The sequence below is a fragment of the Danio aesculapii genome, chromosome 7, assembly GCF_903798145.1.
Source record: "Danio aesculapii chromosome 7, fDanAes4.1, whole genome shotgun sequence".
In the NCBI taxonomy this organism is placed as follows: Eukaryota; Metazoa; Chordata; class Actinopteri; order Cypriniformes; family Danionidae; genus Danio; species Danio aesculapii.
The window spans coordinates 71,113,329-71,134,849 of NC_079441.1; the positions used below are offsets into that span (position 1 = coordinate 71,113,329).

The following is a 21,521-nucleotide window of genomic DNA, read 5'->3' on the forward strand; positions in this document are numbered from 1 at the left end:
TGATTTAATTTGCTTTATAAGGCCTTTATAAGTCACCTACATCTTCAATAGCCTGAAGATGAGTACATTTTTGGGTGAACTGTCCCTTTAAATATCACTTCCCCTATGGAAATTAGCCAAAACTTAATGACATTCTCAATTTAAAGCATTTCACATGGATAAAAGCTAATAATATTGTATTTAATGTTCAGTTTCTTGCACATACAGATTTTTTTGCTTTATAAGACCTCAGTGTGGAGCCCTCATTATTAATGTGGACTTTTTAGGTATGGTTATTTTTATAAACGGGTAACCATTGACTTGCATTATTCAGCTAAAAATCCTCTTTCAATTTAACTTGAACAAAAAAAGTCACCTACATCTTCAATAGCCTGAAGATGAGTATATTTTTTGGTGAACTGTCCCTTTAAATATCACTTTCCCTATGGAAATTAGCCAAAACTGAATGACATTCTCAATTTAAAGCATTTCACATGGATAAAAGCTAATAATATTGTAAATAATGTTCAGTTTCTTGCACATACTGATTTTTTTGCTTTATAAGACCTCAGTGTGGAGCCCTCACTATTAATGTGGACTTTTTAGGTATGTTTATTTTTATAAACGGGTAACCATTGACTTGCGTTATTCAGCTAAAAATCCTCTTTCAATTTAACTTGAACAAAAAAAGTCACCTACATCTTCAATAGCCTGAAGATGAGTACATTTTTGGGTGAACTGTCCCTTTAAATATCACTTTCCCTATGGAAAAAAATTAATTCAATGGAAATTTTCCCTCCAAAACTGAATGATGTTTCCATTAAAACGACTAGATTTCATCCACAAAATTTCACCACGCAATGGTAAATGTAAGCGAACATGTATGACAGGGGTGTAAGGAAGGTGTATTACTGGGGTAAATGAAGACTGAGTTAAAGTGATGGGAGAGGGGATGATTTATGCTCTCTTACCCCTTGGTGCTTTTGCTGCTATGTGCAGAATAACTACTGGAGCTCTGCTGGTATTGGCTGATAGCAGACTCCGTTTCTCGGCTACGGTAGGATCGGTCATAGTGGCGGTGGTGTTTCTGGTAGAACGGTATCGATCCCGACATTGTGTCCTCTTTACCGCAGACACTGTCTTCAGCTCTTTTTGTCGTTTTGAAAAGATTCACAACTTCACTGTAAAAAATGCTGGGTTCCACACAATTCCTTCATGTTATCCCAACACAAATCAACGTGATCCTTTTTACAAATTTAAGTGGATTGAACTTAAAGCAATTAAGTTGCCCCCCAAAAAACTTTAAGAATTGTGTTGTTTCAACTCATCTCAAAGGTGCAGTATGTAAGTTTGACATCCAGTGGTTGAACTAGGTATTGCACTCTGAGGAGTCCACGCAAGCGCAGGTTGCCAGATTAACGTGAGTGTCCCTGTGTGACGGTCGTAAGGTTCTGTTAACCAGTGTCAACTAGATGGATGTGTTCCATAATCTGGTATTCTTCTGGAGTGTTGAACAGGTGCTGTGTTTTGCCGTGATTATGTTTGGACCAGGTGCGGAGTGTTACCTGTGGTGTGCGTTTGGATAAAGACCAAGAGAACAGGACTGCGGGTGTTCATCCTTCCCTCTTCAGCTTTGGAGTTCTTTTCTTTATATTTATATATCATTTCACTTAATTTTTGATTAAATATATTTAAGTTGATTTGATTTTCTGGTTTGGATTTTTATTTGGTTTTGTTACTACTTTCTTGAGCGAGGAGGTTGTAACACCCTGGCTATTGAGACGAGGTTGATTTAAGGCTGATTTGAACCGTTTTCTAACTAAAAGCAACGGCATGCGATAAGAATAAATGTTTTCCATACTAAAAGGAGTTTTGTCCTAATAAACATCTCGATCTGATATATTAGAAACAGCTTCTATTTCTCATAGGTGAACAACAGAAAACAATGATCACCTCAGATACACCTCATGTGCTTTATTCAGTGTTAAGCTGCGGTCACACTTGACTTTTCCTCCCATAGCACGCGAGTGCATCAGACCGGAAACGCAAGGTCATGCATCAAGTTTCGCAAGTTGCTGCAGTGCAAAGTTCAAGCTTGGTGAACTCTGACCTGCGAAATCGCATCACTTGACTGCGTGAGACCAATCGAGGATCAAAACAGGACCTCTCTGGACAGAATTTTAAAACATGGAGCGATCGCTCGCTTTTTTAATGTCTAATCATCTTGTTTAATCCCGCCCCTTTAATTTATTAGTTTAATTTCGCAGCACAGTATGACAGAATTTCACGCACACAAAGCCGAGTGTGACCGCAGCTTCAAATGGTAATAATGTGAGTCTGAATGCCATTTTACATGTCATTTATTGCCATATACTGAAAGCAGCAGCAGAGAGTTCATCTCACCTCAGTTTGAAATTGAACTTCAGAACTGTGACTCAGAGTAAGCCAACACATATCAGTGATTCAGCATCTACATTTAATATTGTTAAAGAGGTTTAATATGTATTAATTAGATTATAAACCTTACCATTTTGTTGGAGTGCAGTGAGTGCATATTCTCTGCTTCTGAATGGCTGGATTTAATTTTCCATCATGTTTCGTCTGATGTGAACGGCCAAATATCTCATCACTGCGTATCTCGTCACGAAGCGTGTTGTTAGGACACGCAGTTACAATGTAACCTGCTCACCTAATGTTTACTTTCATTATATTTGTATTATTTGCTAATTAATAACCACCTCATGTGGAACTCTGAATCTGCGTCTCATTTCAGAGTCTGGTACTGTCCACCGGAGGTCGCATTTCGGTCACGGACGCACACTTTGAGAGCCTTTCTGACTAAAGTTTTTCACCAAGGCGACTCAGGGCGCTGAAATATAATTGGCTAAACTGGCATTGGCCAAATGACTAAAACAAAGACAGCCGATCCGGCACGTAACAGACACTTTCAAAGCAGAATATCTGACTTCAGCATTGTTTTTCAGATAAACAAGAATGTTCACTGAGCATGTTTCTGAATATCTGCAAACATATTAAGGTATTTTTATGCTTTAGAAGAGTCAAAAACTGACATACAGCACCTTTACATAAGTAGTTTGAACAAGCAGCAACAGTCATTTTTGAGTGTTTCCATCAACACATCAGAACCCAATTGGGTTAAAAAAAAAGCTAATTTTAAAAAAATCTGAACACTGTTGTTTTACTCCATAAGTAACACAACATTGAGTTACGACAACCCAGCATTTTTTATTGCATGTAAAAAATATATATAAAAAATCCAGCGCCCTTCAACTTGTGTATAATCCATGAGATTAAACAAATATTTCACCTGCCATCACATATAGTTGAAGTGAGAAAGATTCGCCCTCCTGTGATTTTCTTTTTCCAATATTTCCCAAATGATGTTTAACAGAGCAAGGAATTTTTCACAGTATTTCCTATAATATTTTTTCTTCTGGAAAAAATCTTATTTGTTTTATTTCGGCTAGAATAAAAGCAGTTCCTAATGTTTTTAAAACCATTTTAAGGTCAATATTATTAGCCCCCTTAAGCAATATTTGTTCTGGATTGTCTACAGAACAAACCACTGTTATACAATGACTTGCCTAATTACTAGCCTAAAAACTCGTCTAATTAACCTAATTAAGCCTTTAAATGTCACTTTAAGCTGAATACTAGTATCTTGAAAAATATCTAGTCTAATATTATTTACTGTCATCATGGTAAAGACAACAGGCATAAGTTATTAGAAATGAGTTATTAAAACTATTCTTCTAAATCTTAAATCTTCCCTCCGTTAAACAGAAATTGCATGGGGGAAAATATAAATAGGTGGGCTAATAATTCCAAATTCAACTGTATGCATTCATTAGTTCATCATCTCACCTTGTCAGATGTCTGAAAGCAGATCTGAGAGCAGCGCGTCAGGAAAACTCCAGCAAGATCCAAATCCAAGCTTAGACGCAAACTGACCAGGAGCTGCTGCTGCTGCTGTCCACACAACAGAAATAATATTGGCGATGGCAGGAATGTCCAGGCGACTCTCACGACCTTTTATGGCGACTGTGACGGTAAATATAGCCGTAGAGCACAGGAGTACCGGCGCATTTTACACTGACGTGCTGCGCCTGATAACGTGACTGACTGCAGGAGAGTTACATACTCGGGTATTAGTTTATAGGCTAATACTTCCAGACTAGACTGCTGTCATTTACAGTATGCATGTAAAAATGTAAGGTAACACTTAACAATAAGATTATATTAGTTAATGTTTGTTCGTGTATTTACTAACATGAACAAACTATTAGTAATACATTTATTATGGTATTTATTCATGTTTGATAAGGTAATGTTACAGAAGCACACCTTTGGATTTTAATAATGCATTAGTTAATGTTAGCTAATGCATTAATGAACATGAATTTATTACTGTATTTGTTTATGTTAGTTAATCAAAAGTACAGTTGTTCGTTGCTGATTCATCCCAGTGCATTAACTAATGTCAACAAGCATGAGTTTGGATATTAATAATGCATTGGTTAATGTTGAACTATGATTAATAAATGCTGTAAAAATATTTTTATATTAGTTCATGTTAGTAAATACATTAACTAATGAAATCTTATTATAAAGTGTGACCAAATGTATGCATGTCTTATTTTAGATTACAAACCAGTAGATGTTGTGAAATGGTAGCGCTGTTTTCAACAGTTTTGAATAATATTAAAATTGAATATTTTATATATAATAATATATTAACCTTATTAGGTCAATGGACATCAAGTCTAAAGCAGGACCGTTTCAGGAGATAAAACCTTCTCTGATAGAGATAAAAGGGGCTCAAGTGGCGAATGCAGAAAAGCACTGACAGATCCTAAACAGGAATGCAGAGAAAATGCACTTCACAGATTAATCAAGAGACTAAATGATAGTAGACATTCAAGAAATTCAGCATTGGTATCACTTTTGCATTATATGCCAATGCATTAAAGGGATAGTTCAGCCTAAAATGTCAATTCGCATTCATTTACTCTACTTCTTCCTATGTTGAACACAAAGGAAGATATATTGACGAATGCTGGAAAAAGTCATGGACATCTTCAGCATTTTATATTTCTGCTATGGATGTCAATGGCAGATTTGTTCCCCAACATTCTTCAGAATATCTTCCTTTGTGTTCAAACTCATAAAAGTTAAGAACCACTCAACGTGGGAAGAAATGATGAGTAAATTAACTTTTTTGGGGGGTGAACTGTCTCTTTAATTTGATTTTATTCTTCGGTAAGTAAATGATTGCAGAATTGTCATTTTTGGGTGAACCGTCTTTTTAATGTGAACACAATCCAATTCACATCGGCACATACAGTTGATGTCCGAATCTTTTAGCCCCCCTTGTACATTTTTAACCCAATTTCTGTTTAACGGAGAGAAGATTTTTTTCAACACGTTGCCAAACATAGTAGTTTGTTCTGTAGACAATCCAAATAAATACTCCTTAAGGGGATAATAATTTTGACCTTAAAATGGCTTTAAAAAATAATAACTGCTTTTATTCTAGCCGAAATAAAACAAATAAGACTTTCTCCGGAAGAAAAAATATTGTCAGACATACTGTGAAAATTTCCTTGCTCTGTTAAACATCATTTGGGAAATATTGGAAAAAGAAAATCAAATTCACAGAGGGCCATTTTTAAGGCTACATTGCCTCGCAATTGTCTTCAGAGTCCATCAGGCAAAAGTGGAGCTGAATGTGAAAGCTTCACTTATTGTATATATTTATGCGTACAATATGTATGTATATAAGTGTCACTCTGTATGTATTTATACTGTCTTTTTAACCAAACTAGATTTTTCCGGTTTGTGCATGGATTAATGTTTAGTTTACCTCCATGAGCCTCTGACCTTATTGCTGTTTTCCTTTCCAAGGCCTTCATCTCAGCTGTGGTCTGATCTAACAATAGCCATGCTATTGTTGCCCCCTCACATACAACACATACCAGCAACAATGTGTGTGTGAAGTAGAGATAAATATAAATAAACAATGCAAAAGAGAGGATACTCAGCAGCAGGCGTGCTGTAATGTCTGTCACAGGTTTAACAGATATGCACAAATGTTGCCAGACTGCCTTTAGAGAAGAAGAAAAAACAACCCAGGCTCGTTCTGAAAATGTACCCCTATATACATTTCTGGAGACCACCAAATATGTCCCAGGAAGTTTTTATTTTTTTTTTATTTTGCTGTTTTTGTTTTCGTGTATCCACCAGAGGCCGCTGTGTATGCTTTTTCAGATCTCAAATTTCTCTCGCGAGTGCCAATCCCGCCTGCTGTTCTTGCGTAAATCCACCAGAGGCCAGTATATACACTGAAAAAAGTGTTGCATGCAAAACTGTTGCTGCACACAATTTATTTGTGTTGAATTTAAACAAACAAATTAAATTGAGCAATGTTCAACTTAATTTGTTTGTTTAAATTCTGCTCAAATAAATTGTTTACAACCACTTAACGTAAAAGTAAATCCAAGGAATCATCTTTGAATAATTTTTTTCAGTGTTGGGCTACGATTTCAGAATTAGCCTATGGTAAAAAAACACCTTCATTTAAATATCTATATAATTACATTCCATTCCTTAAAGGGTTAGATCAGTCAAACATAAAAAAGATGTCAGTATCAGTATGTTAGTCTTAAAGATATCTAGTGTGCACAAAAAAGTGACAAAATTTGCATTTAGAAGATGCAAACCTGATATAAACGTCCAAAGCTTGCAGTTTGTTTGCATTGGCTTCCACTGATTTGCATATGAATAAGGCAGACCAGAAACTCAAGCTTGTGCAACACGTTTCACATGTTGCTGCATTCCAAAATTCAGGCTTGGTGACCTGCAAATTTGCATCATGTCAAAACCTGAGACCAGGGCCCGAGTGGGACTCCTTTTCAGCCCTGGAGTTCTAAGCCTTAGACCGGCCCACCTCAGTTCACGACTGACTATATTAAAATAACATCATTTCCAATTCAGTTTCTAATGACACAATCACGTCTTTTTCAAGGACACAGCTGCTTTGGAGCTTCAAATGTTTTCATAAATATGAGAAGATTAAAGAGTAGCTAAATCTCCAACACTATTCTTTAAAACATCACAATGTCCTTTCCTGCAATGGCTGAATATATATCCAGTCCTTTGTAACAGTGGTCACACAAAAAATAAAATAAAATATGTACACCTATATAAGTAACCCAAACAGTATTATATGTCTTAACACTAAAAGTGAAGAAAAAAACAAAAATAAATTACTTAGGTGAGGTTCGGCCTCCGGTCGACCGCGTCATAACTCAACGAGCTGACCACTGGACCACTGTTAAGCCAGTGCTGTGGAAGAAAGAAGTATTGCACTGTTATCTGCAGGACTCTTTTAACCACAGTATTACTTTCTATTGATGGCTTAATCTTTTTCTCCCCTTTTTAGATTTCTGATCAAGTTATGTCAGATTTATTAATGTAGTGAATCATCTGATTTTCATTGAGCAGGTGTAATATTTATTAATATGAATTATTCGACTGCTTATATTCACTAAGGTGCTGCTGATTACATAATCATTAACCAGCAGGCTGCATTTTGCTCATGGGGCTGCGAGAAAATAAATAAAAAGAGCAAAGTTATCATGTCATAATAAATAAATAGAATGAAGCTATGGTCAAATAAATGAATAAATCAATGAAAAAAATTGACCGCCAAAAAATGGACCGGCCCACCGGGAATTCTCCCGGTCCTCCCGATTAGCCAATCCGGACCTGCCTGAGACATGTAGAAGAGCAATGATTGTTTTATCAATCACATCATCTTGTTTTTGTCCACCTCTTGTCACAGCATCGTCCGACAGAATTTCACATGCTCAAACTCTACACACTGCAAAAAATGCTGGGCTCCTCACAATCGATTTGTGTCTTGACCACATGAAGTAATTAAGTTAACTTACTAGTTTTGACAAATTTAAGTGAATTGAACTTAAAAATAATTAAGTTTTCACAACAAAATTATTTTGAACAAACAGCAAATGTCATTTCTTTTGAGTGTACTGTGACAAACCCCTTAACACACACACACACACACACACACGTTTGTTTTTGTGAAAAGTGGGTACATTACATAGGTTTCCATTCATTTTATACTGTCCAAACCGTATATTGTATTGCCCTAACCCCACCCTACCCCTAAACCCAACCATCACAGGAGACAGTGAGCAGCTTTACTCTCTGATTAAACTCATCCTGTGGAATTTATAAGCCTTTTGAGAAATGAGGACGTCACCAATGTCCTCATATTTCACCTCCTTTTTGTAATACCTGTGTCATACCTATGTCATTATACAGATTTGTGTCCTGGTATGTTTCAGCTCATAATACCACACAGATAATGTTTTAAAACTCTCTGAAACTGCTCCTTTTAGGCTTTTGATCCTAATTGTGCCGTTTTGGTGACTGTCGCTTTAAATTTAAATGAGATTGGGCTCTTTTCAAAAGAGGGCGGAGCTACAAATGTCTGTATGTCAGCATAGTGGCAGATTCAAAAACAAGACTAAAGTCCTATGCTAATGAGGGAGAGATGATCACTAGTGGGCGGGGCTTTCCCCCTCTGATGACATCATACAAAGAGAGAATGTCAATCAAAGTGTTTCTGCAGACTGCTTTTATCAGATGTGATTATAAAAAATATAACTAATAAATGTTTACCATTAGAAGCTGGTTATATTCACAGACTGCCGCCACACAGGTGTTTAAACCCCTTATAAAAGGGATTTTTGCATAATAGGTCCACTTTAAGTCACATCTTTGGATGGAAACATAGCTAAGGATGACTGTATTTTCATTTTAAAATGAACTCTGTCCATTTACGCTGAATTTCTCACACATAAACACCAGAGATTAAACAGTAATGCTTAAAGCTCTAGTTACATTGGTGCCAATCAAACCCTCAGAGGAAAATCTTCCTGGAAAAAGAGTGAGTGTGTTTGCATGTTCAGGCCAGCTGCCTATTTATGAGACTGTTGTTGTCATGAATATGCCGTGTGTATTTTCATCTCTCCTCAAAGAAGCTTTGTAATAGTGTTTGGACGAGCACACGTTTGGCTGACCCGGGATTAAACACAGCTGCTGCGCTGCGTCATTTCTACATCGATATACAGGCAGTCAAACACATCATGCTTTGCTTTATCATTCATTCATTCACTCTTTTACTTCAGCTGAGTCCCTTATTCATCAGGGGTCACCACAGTGGAACAAACCGACAACTATTCCAGCATATGCTTTATGCAGCGGATGCCCTTCCAGCCACAACCCAGTACTGGGAAACATACATACACACTCATTCACACACTCATACACTACAGCCAATTTAGTTCATCAATTCCCCTATAGTGCATGTGTTTGGACTGTGGGGAAAACCGGAGCACCCGGAGGAAACCCACACCAACACTGGGAGAACATGCAAACTCCACACAGAAATGACCCAGCCAGGACTCGAACCAGCGACCTTCTTGCTGTGAGGCGACAATGCTAACCACTGAGCCACCGTGTCGCCCTGCTTTGCTTTATCATTTAATAAACTGAACTGTACAAATGTAGAAAGCTGCATTCTTAATTTCCTCCTTACATGTAATAGGGAATCTACATTTGGGCGTAATAATCATTTCCCCGGGCTTAGTCACTGATTAATCAGGGGTCCATTTGGGAGTAATATTCATCATAAATAGCTTCTTAAGAGTCCTGTGAAATTAAAATAAAGGTTTTAGATGTTCAGTAACAGTAACAAGCAGTTTTAAGGATATCTATAAGCTATAGTGTGCTTTGCATTTATTGCAGGAATGGAGCCAGACTGGGCGACATGTAGTGGTTAGCACTGTCGCCTCACAGCAAGAAGGTCTGGCTGGACCAGTTGGCATTTCTGTGTGGACTTTGCATGTTCTGGCTGAAGTGAGCGTGTGTGAATGAGTGTGTATGGGTGTTTCCTAGTACTGGGTTGTGGCTGGAAGGGCATCCGCTGCATATGCTGGAATAGTTGGCGGATCATTCCGCTGTGGCGACCTCTGAAATAGAGACTAAGCCGAAGGAAAATGAATGAATGGTGGCAGACTGCCTTCAAAGAAAAACTAAACACCTTCATTTAAATATATATATCTATTAGTAAAGGGGGCAACACGGTGGCTCAGTGGTTAGCACTGTCACCTCACAGCAAGATGGTCACTGGTTCGAGTCCCGGCTGGGTCAGTTGGCGTTTTTATGTGAAGTTTGCATGTTCTCCCCGTGTTGGCGTGGGTTTCCTCTGGGTGCTCCGGATTCCCCCACAGTCCAAACACATGTGCTATAGGTGAATTGGCCATAGTGTATGTGTCAGGACACCAGACAGAGAGGATCCAATTGCTAGTAATATTTAATGAAAACAGATTAATATGTATCAAAGGATACAGCTGGCTGTTAACTGGAGACAATGCAACAGCAAAGTTCAAAACAAAGAGAGCCCGGTGGCCAAACGAAGTCGTCCAAACTAATGAAGACTGCGGAGAATCCTGAGAGACAAACAGACAGGGACAAGGACAAACAACGGACTGATAACCAGCAGTAACCACAGACTGAATATATAGCCAGTGAAACAGGGATCAGCTGGAGGATGCTGATGAAGTCAGCTGATTCGATAGCATGCTGTCAACACAAATAAGTAAATAAGCACACACCCTCGCACACAACAACACACATGGCATGACACATAACATATATAATACACAGACCCCTAAACCGTGACGTTGGAGTGAGTGTGTGAATGAGTGTGTGTGGGTGTTTCCCAGTACTGGGTTGCAGCTGGAAGGCAAGCCGCTGCGTAAAACATATGCTGGAATAGTTGGCGGTTCATTTCGCTGTGGCAACCCCTGATAAATAAAGGGACTCAGCTGAAGGAAAATTAATAAATGAATGAATGTATTGCAAAATAACTTCTATATTATGTTCATATTCATCAGCTATTAGGCTAAACTGTTTGCTAATTTAGTTGCAGCTTTTTTTAACATATACTATTTATTCTATTCTTGGTAAATAATAGTAATAATAACCTTATTACTTACTTCACCTGTTTATTTACGACGAAACAGCTCCAGATGAACATATTTGGTAATTTGGGGATTTTATATTTTTAATTTGGAGATTTTATGATATGCATTATTACAGGGATGTGTCAAACATTGAACAAATATGAGCATTTCAAAGCACTTTGTGAAAATGTGTGGCACAGATTGAACGCTGGAATGTAAAAAAAAATGCTGTAATGTTGTACATGCACTAAGTGCGCTCTCTAGTGGCTGTCCATTATAATGCAGTGATGCATATATATATATATATATATATATATATATATATATATATATATATATATATATATATATATATATATATATATATATATATATATATATATATATGGTTATGGATCAGAATCAGAAAGGGCTTTATTGCCAGGTATGTTCACAGGAATTTGTTTTGGTGACCGTGGCGGTTCTGGTTTAAATGGCACCCTGGGCGAAACCACCCCAAACATCCCCCTTCCCCCATCCCCCAAGAAATAAAGACACGATGTGGATGGCTTTATATATATATTTAAAATATTTAAAATATATTTTTAAAATATTCATTCAGTCCCTTTATTAATCTGGGGTCATCACAGCGGAATGAACCGCCTACTTATCCAGCATTTGTTTTATGCAGCAGATGCCCTTCCAGCCGCAACCCATCTCTGGGAAACATCCACACTCATACACTACTGACAATTTAGCCTACCCAATTCACCTGTACCGCATGTCTTTGGACTGTGGGGGAAACCGGAGCACCCGGAGGAAACCCACACGAACGCGAAGAGAACATGCAAACTCCACACAGAAACGCCAACTGACCCAGCCGAGGCTCAAACCAGCAACCTTCTTGCTGTGAGGAGACAGCACTACTTACTGCGCCACTGCGTCACCCATTTTTAAAATATATACATTTAAAATAACAATTATGATTACATTTATATATATATTTATTTATTTCAATAAATATAACAATTTATTATTTTTATTATTATTATTATACAACTATTATTCTAAAAAAATAACATAAATTAATCCTAAATGTAACTGAGAAACAATGTAAAGACACAACTAACATTCTAAGACCTTTGCATGAATATTAATGATTAATATTATTCATATTAATTAAATGTTTTATAGAATTATGTTGTGTTAGAGCCGACTCATGGCCGAGAATTATTATTATGATGTCTTAGTTTCCTCCCTGACTCATTATTCCTCCTTTTTCCTCATTGCATGCTTAATCAAAGTATCATCATCATCATATTCTATAAACTTTAGTTTTGTCAAGGCATATCAGTGTGCATGTAAGCGAGCGGGAATAGTTTTCTGCGCACATGTGTCAATTTGTTTTCACTAGCGTTGTTTCGGTTGCACATAGAGTATAACAAACTTGCGTGTGCAAAAGACGCCAAATGTGAATGGCCCCTTACATCTTTATTCTTGAATAACCACTCAATACACTTGCATAAAGTAAATCTTATCTTAAACCTTTTGCTTAAATCCGCCACTGATGTAAATACAATTCACCGGAAGCGATGAGGCTGGCATGGCTAAAATTAAAAGTCGATGTGCATATATCCCATTCTGAAGGGCTATTTGGAATGTTGTTCCAGGATTAACATAGATGTTAATCCAGGAACATGTCCTACTTGGAGAAATCATAATTAATTATGATTAATTTAATAAATAATATAACAAAGTGATATTTTTATGTAAGTTAAGTTACTACAGTTTCCATTAGTAATGTTATAAACATAAAAACACATTTGAATCTACTGTACCTATGCTGCAGTTGGACAGTAATGCTTTTTAATGAGAAAAAACAAGGAAAATTGTACAAAAATCGCCACAAAAACGTTGTCGTTTGTGTTTACGCTGATATTTTAAAATGTAGCCCTGCTCATTAAGATTCATTTTTAGCCTCTGATTTATTTGTTTTGTAAATAGCCACAGAAAACAAATGCTTTCTGTCTGTAATATAATAATGATGATGACAAACAATGCAGCAAACATTTCGTCGAGCAGGAAAAAAGATTTTCAGACCGTATATGGTCTTGTTTGAGGTCGATTACGTAGATGTGGGCGTGTCTGAAGAAACCAACGCTGAAGAAAAAAGGGTGTGATATAAAAATAGACTGCTTTATCAAAGCATTTTGCCTGGCAAAAATGTATAGACATGCTAAAGAACGCATTAAACATCTTTTCATGTTGATAAGTTGATGTCATGACACGTTTTTCGGAGGTTTTTAGCTTTCATTAGGGACACCCTTGCAGCAGTGAGTTGGTCTGGTCAAAGCTTGCGGAAGCGACGCTGAAATCCGGAAGTTTGGGCGGTGGTTGAACACGGCTGGGAACGGTCGATCTTCTGTTGTTCGGTAAGACATTTGTTTTGTTTAATTTTTTAATTTCGTTCTTTTTAAAAGTTGTTTCATATGTAATTACTGTTAAAATATACATTATCATCGATTCGATTTAATTTCGTATTGTATATTGACCCTGTACAGGCAGGACGAATAAGTTAAACGAGCCATGTCTTTGACGGTTAAGATTAATAATAATAATAATAATAATAATAATGTGTTTGTACGTTAATACCAATAATGTTATCTATTTGTAGTATACATTCGGTTTATATTTAGCAAACGTGTAAGCTGTAATCGCCAGAGTGCGGTTATTAACGTTAACGTTAGCTTCCTGCCTCATCGAATGTCTGTTTATTTAACGTCGTCACCGTAAATGTGCTAACGTTAAAGAGTTTTGATCATTGCCGTTAGTGGCGAATCTGTCCTAATTAACCCGAATGTGCTATAATTAAATCAAATGGGTCAGAAATGTAGGCTGTGAAGATAGAGACCGCCCTCTTAATGCAGACCAACTTACATAAGGCCCAGCAGCCTTTATGTAGAGTAACTTTTGTTTTAGTCTCATAATAATGCATTCAAAATGAGTAAACTTGCTGATTAATTTTGTCAATCTGTCAAAACTAAAAGCAATTAGCAACCTTTCATTGAGTCAATGTGGAAAAAGAAAACGTCTGTAGTTTACCATGTTTTTACTAGGGTAGTTTTTGCGTTATTTAGCCTTTATTTAAAAAATTGAGCAATTTCTTGTACTTAATTTGCATTTGAGCAACACAAAAATCAGTATGAGCAATAGATTTTAAAGGAATACTGAAAAAAATCTAACTTGAATATATATAAGTGCATGAAAATAATTAGAAAGTTACTGTTTTTAGCGCATTTGCAAAGCACAGTAATGTTATTGGATACAAGCATTTATAGCTTGTGATTGGTCTAAAACAGTGGCTCATTATGAACCCTGTTGTAATTCTATAAATATAAGTGAGGATAAATGATACAAAAAATATAAATAAATGTATATTTTCATAGTAAATCAATTACTTTTACTTGCAAAAACATTCACAGGTAGATAGAAAAATAGTAATCATCTTTTTTATTTGTGAAAAGATGTAGACATTCATGTTTTTTGTTTTTTAATTTTTTTAAACAAAATTAATTCCCCAAATGTGTGAGAGAGATGGGAAAGAGGCTACATTGGGATTTTTTTAATGATCTGATTTTAATGGCTAAATATTCTTACCAATATTATTAAATGATTTTTTTATGATGATACAATTCTATGTACTTGTATCATGATGCTATCAGATTGTAATCCTGCTATACTATATTTATATAATAAGTGGCCTAACATGACAATAAATCAATGTGTTGAAAGTTAATTTTGATGCGATAAATCGGAAAAAAAAAACGACATTGGTATAACTATTGATTTTACAAAGTGTTTTTGACACCAAAAGTTTCTACCTGTATTTCTATCTACCTGGTTATTAAAACGCTTAACTCAAAAGTATAACTCAACTTAAAAATTGACTTTAAAAAAATGTATGAAAAGAGTACTTGCATTAAATTGTAATCCTTTCTTTATATTTATATAATGAGTGAACTAAAATGCCAATAATACAATTTATCAAAAGTCAATGTATATGGCAAATCAAAAAGTAGTTCTTGTGATTTTACAAAAAATCTGACACTGGTATAACTTCATTGATTTTACAAAAAGTATTTTTGATTTAAAGTTTCTCCCTGTATTTAAATGGTTATTTATGTTAAAAAAGAGAGTTTTGTTCCAAAACAAAACAATTAAAATATTAACTTTAATATATAAATACTAAAATATATATAAAATAATGTGCACTTGCATAACGTGCTATTACATTGTAGTCTTTTCATTATAAAACCTCACTACTGGTCAAGTTTGCTGTCAGTTTGTTGTTTAAAGAAAATTATTCTGTTCATCAAGGCGGAATTTATAAAATGTAAAAAAAAGTTAAATATTTATTACAATTTTAAATAACTGCTTTCTTATTGTATGTAGTTTCAAATGAGTTTATTACTCCAGTCATTACTGCTTTTATTACTATTACAATTAATAATAATAATAATTATAATTATTAATATGGTTAATATCAGAGTGATTTCTGAAGGATCATGTGACTCTGAAGAATGGAGGAATGAAGCTGAAAATGAATGCTTAAAGTCACTGGAATAACATATTAATTTATAAACTACTTTTGAACAGTTATTTTATAGTGCAGTAACGTTTCACAATTATACTATGTTTACTATATTTTTGATGAAGCCTTGGTGAGCAGGAGAAGCTTATTTTAAAACATTCAAAAATCCTACTGACCCCAAATTTTTGATCAGTAGTGCGTATAAAATGGCCTAAAATGATCATAATATAATTTATCAAAAGTAAAAAATAGTTAATGTGATGTGCCTTGATTACACACACAGTAGACCTATTTTACAAAAGAATTCTGACACCAAAAAAAAAAGGATTTTAGTAATTGGGTTGGTAATTTCTGTTTAAAAGAAACGGGTTTGGTCCTTTCTTACACTGTAAAAAATTATATGATCAATTAGTCATGACGGCATATGCTTTAAGTTCAGTGTAACTTATAAAAACTAAGTTAATCATGTTCTAACTTAATTGTATAAGTTGCACAAGCTGTTTTAAGTCAGTTCAACATAATATGAATTCAATGGACTAAAGTTAATTCGATTCAGCTTAAAAATGAAGGCAAACAAGATTTTTTTAGTGTAAAAACTCAAAAGTAAAACTCAACCTAAAATTACCTTAAAAACCGTCCCAGCACAAGCATAGTCAGAGAGATTTTTTTTTAATGTGGTGGACTTGCCTGAGCACGCCATTCACATATGCAGGTATTTCAGAATGCTTCTCAAATCTCTTACTGTTTGGGCCTGTTTGATTTTCTGTATTTTGGATGCTTTTTGCTTTAAAGTTATGCTACTGTATTATTTTTTAAAAAGACATACGTTTAATATATTTAGGTGCTGTAAAGGTTTTTCATACTAGCTTGAGGACCATTAAAATCATTGAATTGCATTACATTAGGGATAATCACAACTTTTTATTTTAATATTGCATTAGTAAATGTTGAACAATGATTAATAAGTGCCAATATCAATCATTGTTGACTTATATTAGTAAATGCATTGATTTAATGGAGCCTTATTGTAAAGTGTGACCACAATTGTCTTTTATTTATTTGTTCGTAACATTTCTTGTCATTAATTCTGTGTGTTTTATTTTAAAGCTTGTAGGTAAAACCAAATACAGCCAAAATGTCGAGCAAACGCGCCAAGGGAAAGATCACCAAGAAGCGTCCTCAGCGCGCCACGTCCAATGTCTTCGCTATGTTCGATCAGTCGCAGATTCAGGAGTTTAAAGAAGCGTTCAACATGATCGACCAGAACCGCGATGGCTTCATCGATAAGGAGGATCTTCATGATATGCTCGCTTCTCTTGGTAAGATTTTTCTAGCTAGTTTTACTAAAAATGCAAAAGTAGTAGGCAAAAGATTCTGACGGCATGATAACCTTAGATAAAATATCATAGTATTGTAATTACTGCGCTAAAATATATTATTCTTAAATGTCTGGGTAAAAAAACTGCAATCTTTTTTCCCATTGAACACACTATATTTTATTTTAAAGGGCACCTATGGTAAAAAATCTACTTTTCAAGCTGTTTGGACAGACATATGTGCATGTATGGTGTATAGACCGTCATATTGGGGTGATATAAGCACACCCAGTGCTATTTTTTACAATATAACAACATAAAAACGGTGGACCAATTGGAGCTGTTTTCAGATCGACCGCAACTTTACGTAGGAGAGCGGTCCCCCCGCCCACCAATATTGATTGACAGGCGCGTCATCATATCCTCAGTTTGTTGATTCACGTCCGCCATTTTCAGCGTGAGTCGAAGCGATATGACTAAAGGAACACGCTAGCTCTATTTTTAGATGCAAGACTCATTGGGCTCAACACAAGATCAATATTCTCCACATGATCGCTCTAATCAGAATTATTGGTTGTATCTTTAGGTAGGTTTGCAAACATGTGTACTTCTCATTGAGTCTACCTTATACTTCAGCCGTTTGCATTTCTCGCGATCCCAGAAGCTCCCTGTGATCTTAACTAGCATGCGTTTTAGAATTCTAAACATCGGTTTCTATCAGGGTACACTCAAGTCGACGGCTGGGCGCCGCGGACCGCTGCAGAAACCTATGTTTACAATTCAAAAATGCGTGGCGCGACGATTCGGGACACTTCATGTTTCTGCCGCGCTACAGAGAGTGTCTGGTGTGCCGTGTCGCGGCTTCGAGCGGCGCATCCGGTGCCTCAGTCAAAGTTAATTCAGTGTGCGTGGTTATTAGTCTCGGTGTACAAGCTCGGTACGTGAAACTAGCACACAGTTGGCTGTAAAACTGTACAAAGACACAAATGATTTTGTACTCTCTGCTTGGTCTGTCCGAGTCGTACATGTACGACTGATTGCTGATCCTCTCCTCCTCCTTTCAATCTGCCCGTCTGTGTTGCAAACACAGAGCGGGTAATGGCCCCGCCCCCTTGTTACGTTGGCGGGAAGCCGAAAGTAATCTACATGTGAAGCAACACACCCCTAAATCAGCGAGCTGTGGACACGCCCCCAACATGACACTTTTTAACACATTATAATAAAACAATCTAAATTGTGTTTTGAACTGAACCTAAACTGGCACACTCAGAAGAGCCATAATATTAATATTACATCATAAAAAAGATAAACTTTGTGCCCTTTAAGAAGCGTTTAAAGTAAATGGAGCAGTAAACATGTCAGGCTGAATAATTCAAATAAATCATTGACTGCTATGCATAAGAGGTTAATTGTGTTTTTCATTGTGTCTCAGGGAAGAACCCCGCAGATGATTATTTGGAGGCGATGATGACAGAAGCTCCCGGCCCAATAAACTTTACCATGTTTCTCACCATGTTTGGAGAGAAGCTCAACGGCACTGACCCGGAGGAAGTCATCCGTAATGCATTTGCATGCTTCGATGAGGAGGGAACAGGTGAGAAGATGCACTCTTTGTTTTGTTTTCATTGAGGGGGAAATCATTTTATCTTTCATGTGTTTTTATTTTCTAAAAATGATTAAAACAACAGCAACAAAAAACAGAACAAATACCTGTATGTACATATTTAGAGAAACATGCTTACATTTTTATGATTGACAAACATTCATCGCATTTATTAATTTGTTAAATGGAAGTTGTTGTTTTTATATGCAATTCAATACTTTTATTTTAAAGATATATATTTCATTTTCAAAAATCTCTCTATATACATTTATATTTATTTATTTTCACCCTGATTCTGTGAGTACTATTGCAGAAATCTGACTTGTTTCATTTATGTATTATTGACACTTTTTGAATCGCAAATCATTTTAAATATTTTATTTGTATTTTTGATATAATAATTTTAGGATTTATTAATTTATTTATTTTCTTTTCGGCTTAGTCCCTTTATTAATCTGGGGTTGCCACGGCGGAATGAACCGCCAACTTATACAGCATTCATTTTACGCAGTGGATGCCCATCCAGCCGCAACCCATCTCTGGGGAAACATCCACACACACTCACACTCCTACACCACGGACAATTTAGCCATTTACCCAATTCACCTGTACCACATGTCTTTGGACTGTGGGGGAAACCGGAGCACCCGGAGGAAACCCACGCGAACACAGCGCGAACATGCGCAGAATTTAATTTGTTTTTACTTGCATTTATTAACATTTAGAAGTACTTTTTTAACTCCACACAGAAACTGACCCAGCCGAGGCTCGAACCAGCAACCTACTGCGCCACTGTGACTGTGATAATTTTAGTATTATTTATTTTTATTTATTTTATTATCTAGAATTTAATTTGTTTTTACTTGCATTTAATAACATTTAGAAGTACTTTTTTTATGTCATTTGTTTTAATTCTTAATTTTTGATCAAATTATTTAATTTTTATTTAATTTATTATTTGGATTTTATAACATCCAAATATATAGAAGTTTTTTTTCCAAGTTTTTCTATATAAAGAAACGTATAGATGTTTGTTTATTTATTTTACATGCAATTCAAATGGGAGTATAGAGCAAGACGTAGAATACTACACAATTTAGAAAGTAAATAAAACCCTGATGTTTTCATTTACTGTTTTCTGCTCTCAGGCTTCATTCAGGATTAATTTATTTGGCTTTATTTTAAAGTATGTAAGCCAAATATATGAACGTTTTTTATTTATTTATTTATTTTTTGGCCTTTTTTATTAGATAGGACAGTATTTAGACAGGAAGCGAAGTTGGAGAGAGAGAGCGGGGTAGAGTAGAGAAAAATGTTCTCGAGCCAGGATTCGAACTCGGGACGCCCTGACGTGCTACTGCACCATATGTCAGCACGCTAACCACTAGGCCAGTGTTTCCCATTCCTGTTCCTGGAGGCACACCAACAGTTCATAGTTTGGATGTCTCCCTTATCTGACCCATTCAGGTTTTGAAGTCTCTTCTAATGTTCTGCTGAGTTGATTCAGGTGTGTTTGATTAGGGAGAGGTTGAAAATGTGTACTGTTGGTGTGCCTTCAGGAACAGGGTTGGGAAACACTGCACTAGGCTATCGCGCCGACATGTATGAAAGTTTTACATGCAACTTAAATGCACAAATATTATTGAGCAAGAAGAGATATGCACTCATATACATGCATCTCCACAATTGCATGACTAAAGAAACCGAGATGAACGTTTGCTGCTGTTTTCTGCTCTCAGGCTTCATTCAGGAGGATTACCTGCGAGAGCTGCTGACCACCATGGGCGACCGGTTCACAGACGAAGAAGTGGACGAGCTTTTCAGAGAAGCTCCGATCGATAAAAAGAGCAACTTCAACTACGTGGAGTTCACCCGTATCCTGAAACACGGAGCTAAAGACAAAGACGATTAAAAATAAATCCATAATACAACCCTTTTTAAGCGTTCATCCCCCTTTTAGGCTAGAGAAATCCTGTGCTGTCCGTTCACCCTCCAGAAACCAACGTTAACCTTTATTCCCGAATATACTGGAAGAAATAATGCATATGTGCGCATTTATTCCTGCATATGTGAAGTATTCAGCTCATGGTTTATAATACAGAACACACAGTTAAAGTCGCTCTGTTGTGTAATTCTCATTGTTTGGGCTTTTAAAATCCAAGATAAAGCTGCACTGTTGTTTTTTGGTGGTGTTTTTGGCTAAATCTCATGTTCCAGTGTTTTGTTTAGAGTTTTAGGTGTGTGCAAATTAAGCAAATTCCACTTTATTCATCACACCTTTCTGTTAATTGGTGAAAGTATTAAGTTCAGGGCTCTCGTGGATCATGTTTTCATGTTTTATTCATGTCTACGGTTTTTATGCTATAATGCGACGTAACTTGATCTCAGACCTCTCGTTTTTTCCTCATTCAGGCAGTACAAATGTGAACGTGTTGATTATATTTACATGCATTCGATCTCATTTGATTTCATTGCCTAACTGAATTTTTACATTTTATAATATTAAGGATTTTCAATAAATCACTCTTATTAAAACCTCTTGATGTGTGCTTTCTTTGTTTGACAAGAGTTTGCATGTTTGACATGCGTTCATAAAATTGTATAAATATATTAATATGAATAAATAAATAACGTTTATTTCTGTAGCCAATCGAAACTTCAATGTTATTGACCTTAAAAATTGTTTAAAAAGGCTTTTAATCCAGCCAAACTAAAGGAAGAAATATCTATACAGAATCTATACAGAAGAAGAAATATTATAGGAAACACTGAAAAATTCCTTGCTTTGTTAATAGCACTTGGGGAAATATTTAATAAAAGGATTTATATTTAACAGGGGCAAATAATTCTACATTTAACTGTGTATTTATAGATGTCTGTGTGTAATTACTCCTTTATAACTGTGAATAAAATACCTGTTAAATATTATACCTGTTAAAAAGTGCCTGCTGAGACTCTCAAACTTGACTCTCTGTGAG

General features: G+C 35.9%; 2 protein-coding genes across 2 annotated transcripts in view; one reads left to right on the forward strand and one right to left on the reverse strand.

The window, feature by feature from the left end:
* Positions 1-4,008, reverse strand: part of LOC130231472 (myomesin-1-like) — a 28,152-nt gene extending 24,144 nt beyond the window's left edge. The window contains exons 1-2 of the mRNA XM_056460805.1: positions 3,865-4,008; positions 951-1,127 (exon numbers count right to left, since the gene is read on the reverse strand). Coding sequence (XP_056316780.1) covers positions 951-1,093 — 143 coding nt within the window. The 5' untranslated portion in view covers positions 1,094-1,127; positions 3,865-4,008. The remainder of the gene's footprint in view (positions 1-950; positions 1,128-3,864) is intronic.
* Positions 4,009-13,366: 9,358 nt separating this feature from the next.
* Positions 13,367-21,082, forward strand: myl12.1 (myosin, light chain 12, genome duplicate 1). Its single transcript, XM_056462445.1, has 4 exons — positions 13,367-13,465; positions 16,732-16,943; positions 18,373-18,534; positions 20,283-21,082. The coding sequence occupies exons 2-4, from the start codon at positions 16,760-16,762 to the stop codon at positions 20,453-20,455; spliced, it is 519 nt and encodes a 172-aa protein (XP_056318420.1). The 5' UTR covers positions 13,367-13,465; positions 16,732-16,759; the 3' UTR covers positions 20,456-21,082.
* Positions 21,083-21,521: the final 439 nt, after the last annotated feature.

What these genes read in the sequence shown, in the direction of transcription:
- myl12.1 (XM_056462445.1), top strand. Translation starts at nt 16,760, where the DNA reads ATGTCGAGCAAACGCGCCAAGGGAAAGATCACCAAGAAGCGTCCTCAG. An exon ending in TGATATGCTCGCTTCTCTTG is followed by an intron (nt 16,944 to 18,372) that starts GTAAGATTTTTC and finishes ATTGTGTCTCAG; the next exon opens with GGAAGAACCCCGCAGATGAT. An exon ending in CTTCGATGAGGAGGGAACAG is followed by an intron (nt 18,535 to 20,282) that starts GTGAGAAGATGC and finishes TTCTGCTCTCAG; the next exon opens with GCTTCATTCAGGAGGATTAC.